Here is a 10034-nt window from a genome sequence, read left to right on the forward strand (position 1 = left end):
ATATCGACGGTTTCGCGAAATGACGAATTTTAATGAGATCCCGGGGCTGCTTTCAAGCTCGTGAAACGAGTTTGCCCGCCGCTCCGCGAAGTTGGATGGAGGAAGTTTTGCGTGTAACAGATTGAACGAAGAGCGAGGTAATGAGGTGTGTCGTCTCCGGAATGGCTGTACGTGTACGCCTGTCGTCGCGACGCCGCGACGCGACGCGTCTCGACGCACCTCTGAAACAGCCGGCCTAGGCTTAGACGGGCGCGTTTAGGATTCCGGAGCGGGTGTTGCGTCAAGCGATTAACCGCCGCTCTATAATTACGAGTTCTAGGAGTCCTTTAATCGGCCATTAGACCGGGCGCAGCGGTACCGATGAGCTTTGAATAATCGTCGTGAAAGATCGTCGTTATTGCCGCGTTGAAATGTAGGATGGATCGGCGATTCGGATCAGAGCAAATAACTCGAGCCAAAGGGTAAGAGAGCAGCCTTCTAACTTTTGCGCAGACTTACATTCCCCGTGTGGCGAGCCTTACACCTTCAATTTTGTATTTACAGCGCACGCCTTCTTTCCGCAGCGAATCGCAAGTCACTCTAGATATTTCGTATTTTGATGATCCATATCAGAAACACTCGGCACGTTTCGATCACGTATTGCTCAACAATTCTTTCCGCCCGGCTACATTCAGGGGGGAGATTTTGTGTATATAAACCGTTCGCCCCTAAACTCGACGTCACTTGTCTCATTGCAAGCATTCCTGGAGTTGCACGTCAAGTTTTGACAACAGTGAAGACAGCTTCGATTCGGAAGAGAAGGAAAATGAAGGTAAAATTTTCACACTACGAAAATCAAATTTTATCCCAAATATTCAACTTCCACCGGGGTGTAAGTCACATCCTTTTTCATCGAAAAGTGTCAAATATATGTATAATTGCCAACGTAATTCAAACAGATCTTGTTGATTGACCAGTGTGGTTACCACATTCAGAGAAATTTTTAGTTCCGGTTACCGCTCAGTCCTTAGCTATTTTCATTTTTTACCACAATCGAAAAATATAGTTCTAGGTAGAAAATGAAGATTAGTTTTCTAGCTGTTACCGGAAAGTCTAGTATTCGTTACTATTCTTTCTCATTACGATCGCTGTTGCTAGATTTTCTTGCAACTGTTGCGAAAATTTAATGCTTGTGCAACGATAAATTGACGTCAAAGCCTCGTTTAACTAAAAAAGTAAAGTAAGCCGAACAAACTGATTTTCCGTTGCAATTGCAAAAAAAGAATCGACAATAGCGCAAAATGGTTACGCGTACCTCGTTTTTCGTAATCCCAACAATCTTCAAACAGTTTTTTTTAACGATACTTGTTTTACGCAATTATTCTAGTTACTGTAACAAAGGAAATTTTTCTCAGTGCGACTCAACGTCAAAGCGATGCACGGAATTCGCGTTGAAAATCGACTTTTCGAAAATAATTTTCAGTCTTACATCGGGACTACTTCCGACGACCCAAGGTCTTCATCGACTATCCTCCGAGTCCACATTGTACAAATTTCGCTCCTGATATTCCAAATCAATACACACCGTCCGCGAGTGTGTCGGATCTAATTATGTCCGCGTTTGAATAGATCCCACTGTTATTTCACCGATCCAGTTTTCTCCCAAGTCCCTCACGGTCTCCGGATCCAAGAGCTTTTGTCAGGAGTTAAGCGTCTTCTCTCGAGCTGCCGGCCAGTGGTCAAGGGGGTGTTGGTCCGGCAGCTCGTGGTGGCGGGAATCGACCCTCCCGAGAAAGACAATCGGCAATCACGAATGGACCAACGTCGCCGTGCGATGTAGACCGCAATTGCTCCTGTTCGCAGATCGCCGCCCTTTTGTTCGTTGCCGGAGTGGCCAGCGCTGCCCGTTTGGAGAAGACCTACCTTCCACCGGTTTCGGCCGCGACGGCCGGAGGAGCGGGGCTCGTTCAAGCTCCGGGATTATTCACTGGAGCTTACAATCCCCAGGCTCACGCCACCGCTGCAGGTTCTTATCACGGACAACAGATCGCGATCACCAAGTACGACAATCAGAACAACGCCGACGGATCTTACCGATACAACTACGAAACGGCTAATGGAATTTCCGCTGAGGAAACCGGAGTAGCCCGTGGTAAGAGCTTTTTATCCATCGCTATTTGTCCTTGTCGGTATTTCGCGTCATACATTTTTCTTCCAAGAATCATCATCCTAGGCTCTTAACCGCGTTTGAGATGGAACCACGATACGAGGATGCTCGTGTTTTTCATCTACATAATTTCTGACAAATGGAACCAAACTTTTATCAATATTCTTCGTTTATTTTCACCGTTCATTATCCGACGGCTGAATATATTCTACGTTGCTTCGGACCAGTCACCTCTCAGTTTCGAAGCAACGCATAACCGTCATTTCGGTTCAATAGTAAAATCCTGAGCCAAAAACTGGCAGTCTCTGCTGTTCGTCGATAAAGATTAACCGCTGAACCGACGAAGCGTGGTCCATTGAGTACGACCAGAATGCCGTTGCCATTGATCAATTCGAATGATTCATCCGCAACGCGTTCGAACGAGTTTTCAAGACACTCGGCGATGCGAAGGCAAAGTTTTTCTTCTATACGATCTCCATCGATGTCTCATTTCTTGAGTTAGTTCTTCGTCGGTGTCCACAATTAGGGACAAGGTAGCCTCAGCGACATCCGGTAGAACGATCTTAGGAGATTCGAGATGGTAAAAAGCAAGACGGATAAAAAATGACGAGACGTTCCACGGCGTGACGACCTCGTAACTCTTGACGTTTTAAGGATGTGGATTAAACTGCACCGAACGAGTTTAGAAACGGTGTAACGACGATGCTTTGTCATCCATCGGTCCGGTAGACTCGCCTTGATGAAACAGCCGCAGGCGACGAGCAGATTCCTTCCGGCGTTCAAAACCCTCCGGTATTCGAATACCGTCGGTCGCCGCAGATTCATTCCTGAAAAATTCGCAAGCGTTAAGTGTGTCTGAGAGTATTCTCGCAGACGGTTCTTCACCGCGAACGAGGTTCTCTCTTTTTTCCTCTCCCATGACCGGCTTCCTCAATTTCTTCGCCAACTTCTCGCCCGCGTTTGAATCGATACGAAACGAAGGCGAAGCCTGGATGCTCGAGGTTGCGTGGAAGATCGCAGACCATCGTATAGGAAATTCCGCAAACTGCGGACCACACAACACCGGCCAAAGTCCGCAATCATATTTCAATGGACTTCCTCTCGAAGATGTTGCCCCAACGATACAAGCTTCCTGTCCTTGGAACGGTCTCCGGACTGGCGAGGCGAATGTCGTTTCGGCTGACTGCCCGCAGCTCGGACGTCTCGGAGTCCATTTCGAAGGGCTCTCAAAACTCCGTATCCGACCTCGATATAACGCAACTCCCTCGATGGATCACAATTCCCAAATCGACGCGTCACCCGCGGTCCCAAAAACCGGTCCGAGTGACGGTAATGACGCCACGTGCAGACCGCGCGAAATCCCCGCAATCTCGACCAAAGTTTCTTTATCATCTTGGTCCCTTTTGTTCCATATTTCCACAGGCAACACCGAGGCTGTTTCCGGCTTCTACTCGTACACCGGGACCGATGGACTCAAGTACACGGTCCACTACACCGCTGATGAGAACGGTTTTCATCCCGAAGGTGCTCACCTCCCGACTCCACCACCCGTTCCCGAAGAAATACGTCGCGGGGTCGAGTTGTCTCTGGCCGCTGAAGCCCGCGGGGAAAACCAGGGAGGACAGTATCATTCCGGATCTGCCCAGGTGTACAACAACCAGCATTCCTCGGCCGGAGCCAATGCCGGAGGCTATCACTACTAGACTTGGCTATTGTTCGGTGCATGTCGCATCCGAGGAACAGAAGCCACGTGAGACAACACCGTTGAGGGTGTTGACTTCTTCGTTCTTTGTATTATCCTTGCAGATACTCGCAATAACTAGGTTTATATCTTATAAAAATTTGTATTGTACACCAATAAAGATGACGCATTTTACGATGCTTTTGTAAACAAGTTGTGACTTGCCTTGTTTTTTGACGAAACGACCCGTCTCCGCCTTCAGGGCTGAAATAATGATTCGTAACGAAGGCGAAGCCGGCGGAATGCAGAAGGAACAATATGCACTCACCGCGTCGCGATAGAATTTCTCCCCTCGGTCGTGTACGAGGGCGAGGAAGCAGAGGCAGGCGGCACTTTGTCGGAAGTAATTCAGTTACCCCGTGCCTTCGGTTACCTGTCTGTTAGACGAAGGAACAAAGGTGAAATGAGGAGAATTTCAGCCTTACTCGCGAGAGAGCCGAGAACTCGGGCGGAAAATTGATGTATTATAAAGTACAAACTGCACACGAGGAACGGAACGATGGTCGTCGCCCTCGACTTTGTGCCCTCGTTATGTAAACTTGGCCCAGGGCCTTATCTTGCAAAATAGCTTATTATTTAATTGGTAATTGAACTTCACGCTAAGCCGTGGAAATTGAAATTAGAGAGGGATTACTCGCGTATACTTTACCATACTAAAGGAAGGATGAAAAGTTACTTATTCTCCCGAGGGACAAGGTGGAATTGGCCGTATTCTCCGAGAGGTTTTATACACGCTCACATGTAGGTACCAACGTACTGTTACTCGGGTTCGTAAAACCATGAAAATTGAGGCTTTCTTACGTTATCAAAAGGTCTTGCCCCAACTTCTCCCGACTTTTCCCTTATTTCAGATACCTCGTCGCATCGATGAGTTGTTTGAACTTTAGCCTGCACTAGATTAGCTGTCCCACGGCTACCGAAAGACTTTTCGACGTCGTACGTTCGACGTTTTTTCAATCCCCGAGAATTATTCCTCCGCGATGCTCGTCGAATGAATATTCTTCCGGCCAGTTGAACGACCTTTGGGAAAACCAATTACAAGCAGCGTACCTACAAGGATATTGGTTTGACGTACTTTTCGATCAGTCTATTGTGGCCAAAAGTCAGCCGGGAACACAATACGGTAATATACCTGTCTCGTTTTATAATCCTTGAAGAGTTGCAGGAATTCTTTGAACGCGAAGTGTAATTGGCGAGTACGTGAAAACCAGTTGAAACAGCGTCGAGGCGAGTGCATCAAGAACGACTCAATTACGCATCGCGCGCCATGATCGTCTCTCAACTGCCGAGTATGACGACAGAGTAAAGCAGTGAAACTTTTTAACGATCGGTGTTATCGCCCGTTCGCGATATTACACGGTGTAATAAAATCGAAGAAATCAGAGCAGGCAGGCAGGCAGGTAGGTAGGTATACAAATCCTGGCATAAAAGTGATTCATGACACGGGTTACACCTCGACGACTTAAGTAGCTTCGACTTGGCGCAGGTATACAAGGCAATTACCCAACAACACAGAGAGCCTGGAAATAAACGAGCACGTAACGAATGACGGACCTTGCGGCTGACGTGACCTTTAAGATGCTCCAGTATCGCGGAGTGAGAGTGTATAAAGTAAGTCGGGCGTCTGTGCCTGGCTGCAGAAGGCACCCGGAGCAATTTCGTTTCGCCCATTCCCAAGCTCACGCAACTATGTAGGCATACCTTCGTACGTACGTGCAGGCAGATAGGCGGTATCTCCTCGACGTCCACACGTCCAGGAGGCGGATACACCTCCGCACCTCCGCACCTCCACACCTCCAAGCGGCATCATCTCCTCGCTGGGTACATTTGTTTGCCTTTGCATCATCGCCTCGCAGCAACCCGGCAGCAATGAGAACAATGAGTCAGTGTACACTGTGGGTACTAATCGTGAATCGCACGATCGTTCCGGACGTGCCGAAGAGGCTGCTTACAGACACCTAATTGTGGATCGGAGGAATCCTGGACACTTTCGATTCGGAGTTTACACACATGTTGCGTCACGCCCGTGCGAAGATCGAAGCTGGACGGAGACGATCCTCTCCGAAAAATCCCGTCCCTCGTTCCACCTTACAGTGTAACTCGATTAGAATCGTGTAACGATCCTTTGGTCCCAACGATGCTCGGTGATTTAAGGTCGGATTTGGCACGAGTGCTGGACCGATCTATGCGATTAACGAGAGTCTTCCATAGTTGGGTACCACCGATAGGCGGACGTTTGGAGTCGAGTACTACGTGTGAAATGAGGTGCAGATCAGGGGTCGAGATCGTATCTTTGGCTATCAAGCGTTACCTGTCAGACAGATAAGCGCAAAGGTCTTCCGACATGTGCAAATAGTTTGACGGGTGTAAAAGGCTCTCGGCTGTTTTCACGATCCACGCATGCAGGGCGTCGGTTCCTCTGCCTAGCAAACTTCGATCGATCCAGCTCTGTGAACGTAAAGGATTACACCTGAGGCTCGTGTAATTGAATTATGCCAGTTTGGAAACCCAGCCGATGATCTTCGACCCGCGTTCCATGCCTGGAAGAGAAAATTCAAACGACCTCTCGGGACTTTCCCGGTATTGCAAATGTGCGGTGACGTAAACCGCGCCTCACGCGAGATAAAATTTATGCGACAAACGAATTGTTTCAAAAACTTTTCAGACTCCGAGCTTGAAGCTTATATAAATTCCTCTAATGCTGCGGTACCTATACCCCGGTTTGTTTTCTCGGAAAGTCTCCAGTTTGTGTCTACCGCGCACCAATAATTGCGGTTTTATTTCATCCATTTTACCGGCTAATAACCGCGTGCTCGGGAAAACGGAATAATCGGAATAAGGTCGAGAATTTGCTGCGGAATTACACCATAACCAATCAATTTTCAATGAAAAACATTCCAGCTGTTCCGTAATTTTGCAGGAATGTTATTGCCTAATCGGATGGGGATAAAAGTGTAGAAATTCTAGCAAATAGAGGAGTCATAATATCATATTTTCATAAGCGTGAAAATCTACCTTAAAACACAGAGAGTCGAAATGTATTAAAATGAAGGACGCAGAAAACCAAAATTCTGACGAATTTACGTTCTGGCTCGCTATATTCTTATCCATTCTAACGATTCTGCATTTTGATTATTTTTTACAATTTGACTTTAGTATATTCCGACTTTTGAAATCTTGAAATCTTAGAAATTTGATTTTCGGTTCCCTGAAAATTCTGTGCGACCCTTTATATTCTGATCTTTCTGCACTTTTACCTCCGCCCACGCAATTCAGGCACACGTACACGTCTCATCGAAACATTGTACACGATTACTCAATAATGAATCTATTAAAAAATTTCTATACGTCTGACAAATTTTTCTATGTAATGATGACGAAATGTTTCCAATTACGAAAAAAGATGCTCACAATTAGTGCAAGAAATGAAAAAGTTTGCCAGTTTGACATGAACAAAAATTTACATTTTCAAAAGAAATTTCGCAATGGGTTGGAGTTGAAACAAATGACTTTTTCTGAGTCAATGTAGACTTTAAAACGCGTATTTCTATTATGGATGGGACAGCTTCGAATGAAATAAAAATAGTCTCGACCAAGTTCCGAATGTTCGCGTGGAATGATTTTCATAAATGATGTAATAAATGGCGGAGTTGAGAGGATGCGATGACTCACGTGACACGATTAAGCGTTTCAAATTCAATTCAGATTTCGTTCGCTCTTATTTCGTCTTAGGATTAGAATTAGATTTGTGAGAAGGTAACTTTCAAATTCGATTCTATCATTGAATTCCCTTACTGTATAATATAATTCACCTGAATTAATAGGACGGCACGCGGTGTCTGAAATATCGTAAATGCAGTCACGAATCCGTGAATAATGTCGAAGATCTGGTGTCGAGGCGAGGTCACAAAAGTGACCGAATTCGATGAAAAATTGGCGCGAAGCGAAGGAATACGCAGGCATTAAGTGTAATAAACGTATGCAAATAATCTTCAAATTACAGGTTCGCATGTCCACGCATGCGTGTATATATATGTATATATATATATATATATATATACATACATACATACATGTGCGTAGTAAACGTTCCCCCCCGTGATCGGAATATATTCTCCTCGAGATGACCTCGCGTCAAATATTATTTCGGCGATCTGTATCAGCCGAGGTATTGCTTAACAATTGAATCTTCTTCTTCATTGGTAGGGAGAAGCGCTATATAAGCGGTCCGCTCTTGCCGTTCATCACTCGACTCATCTGGTTCGCACACTCCGGATAACGTAACAACTCATAGAACCAATATGAAGGCAAGTGATGTAATTACATTGTGAGAGTTCCACGGACCGCGGCTCTTGGTCTAGCCGAGAGTTGCCGCTACTCGAAGATTCGATTTCATCCGCGATTTAATCCCGCACAGTGTTACTTGCCTATCCAAAGTGCAATTTAATACCCGCAACTCCCCGCGATTTTTTCAATAATCATCAGTCCAATCACGACGTCAGGTATACCGATTCTTCCTCCCGTAACCGATTTATCCGATTTCTCCACAGTTCGCAGCCACAGCTCTCCTCCTCACGATCGGCGTCGCGGCGTCCGCTCGTCTCGATCACACTTATCTTCCACCAGGATCCGCAGCCTCCGCCGGTGGTGCTGGATTCGTTCAACCCCCGGGTTTCGGCGGCAGCTTCAACCGTCCCGCATCCGTTTCCGCTCCCGCCCACAAGGTCCAGAGCGGAGCTTACAGCCAAGGTCAAACCGGAGGCTACCAAGGTCAGACCGGAGCTTACCAGGGTCAGAGCGGTGCCTACCAAGGTCAGGGGGGAGCTTACCAAGGTCAGAGCGGAGCTTACCAAGGTCAGAAGACCTCCTACAACCAGGGACAGACCGGATACAGCGGTCAGCAATACGCCATAAAGCAGTTCAACAACGAGAACAACGGAGACGGATCTTACCAGTTCAATTACGAGACTGAGAACGGAATCTCTGCTCAAGAAGCCGGCGTCCTTCAAGGTGAGGGCACGCGCAATGCTGGCTTGTCAGGCGTTGCAGCGACGATGATTTAATCCTTTTCTTTCTCGTCATCCCAGGTGACTCCGAGAGCGTGAGCGGATCCTACTCGTACACCGGACCCGACGGCGTCCTCTACACGATCCGCTACACCGCTGGACCGGACGGTTTCCATCCCGAGGGCGCTCATCTGCCAACACCGCCCCCGATCTCCGAGGAGATCCGTCGTGGAGTCGAGCTTTCCCTCGCCGCTGAAGCTCGTGGCGAAAATCAGGACGGTCAGTACCGCGCCGAGCCCCAGCAGAACTACCAGAAGACGAGCTACCAGGGTGCCGGTGTTGGAGTCAATTCGGCCAGCCATGCCGGATACCGGTACTGATAAGGTTGCGTCGATGATTTTTTTTTGTCGAGAGGATTTCGACCCTGATATATCGCTCTATGAATGTATTATTAACACCCGCGAATTTACACACCCAGCTAATATGTGCAATTTTTAATTCTCTCCTTAGTAATGAGTGTAAATAAAGTTTAAGTTTTTTTATACAACAAATTCTGCGAGTCGTTTATTTTTGTTTCTCATCCTTCCTTCGTCTGACAATTAGGCTGTTGTATAATTTATTTCGCGGAAACAATTGGTAGAGATTGTCGAAATTTGGCGAGAATGAATATCAAGATTTCTCGATGCATTTTACGCTTCCTAGTTTGCTTCGGCCTTCTCTGTGATCTGTTTAAGTATTTCTGCAGCAATCGCGCTTTAAAGCAGCTCGGTGATAATAAACTGCTGCATTTGTGGAATTTATTGATTCTAAAAGATTGTGTAAATCAAAAAGAGGCTGAAACGAATTGTTCTAAAGAGGAAAAAAATCTTTAGAACACACATGCGAATATTTTTAGGCACGATAATGAATAACGAAATTTGAAGTTCAGCCATTCAATTAATCCGGTAAAATGATGTTTGTACATTGGAAACTTGTTTTTTAATACGCGTACTTTGTGGATAAGCCGATTCATTAAATTTTTCGACCAGAAAAAATTCGACGAACTTTCGTGTTTACCATTCGTGGATTTTCGTCCATGATAATGTATACCGGCCAAAATAAATATAACGTAAAGGATTAATTCGAGCCAGTTTCACAAAAA

General features: G+C 46.3%; 2 protein-coding genes across 2 annotated transcripts; both read left to right on the forward strand.

Annotated features, from left to right (window-relative positions):
- The first annotated feature begins 725 nt into the window (after positions 1-725).
- On the forward strand, positions 726-4040 carry LOC107225700 (endocuticle structural glycoprotein SgAbd-8). The gene is made up of 3 exons (XM_015666246.2): positions 726-811; positions 1843-2131; positions 3569-4040. The coding sequence occupies exons 1-3, from the start codon at positions 806-808 to the stop codon at positions 3847-3849; spliced, it is 576 nt and encodes a 191-aa protein (XP_015521732.2). The 5' UTR covers positions 726-805; the 3' UTR covers positions 3850-4040.
- A 4055-nt stretch (positions 4041-8095) lies between these two features.
- LOC107225698 (pupal cuticle protein 20) lies at positions 8096-9444 on the forward strand. The gene is made up of 3 exons (XM_015666244.2): positions 8096-8194; positions 8438-8897; positions 8975-9444. Exons 1-3 carry the CDS (start codon positions 8189-8191, stop codon positions 9271-9273), a joined length of 765 nt encoding a protein of 254 aa, XP_015521730.1. The 5' UTR covers positions 8096-8188; the 3' UTR covers positions 9274-9444.
- The last annotated feature ends 590 nt before the right edge of the window (positions 9445-10034 follow it).

Source organism: Neodiprion lecontei, chromosome 1 (genome assembly GCF_021901455.1).
Source record: "Neodiprion lecontei isolate iyNeoLeco1 chromosome 1, iyNeoLeco1.1, whole genome shotgun sequence".
NCBI classification, from domain to species: domain Eukaryota; kingdom Metazoa; phylum Arthropoda; class Insecta; order Hymenoptera; family Diprionidae; genus Neodiprion; species Neodiprion lecontei.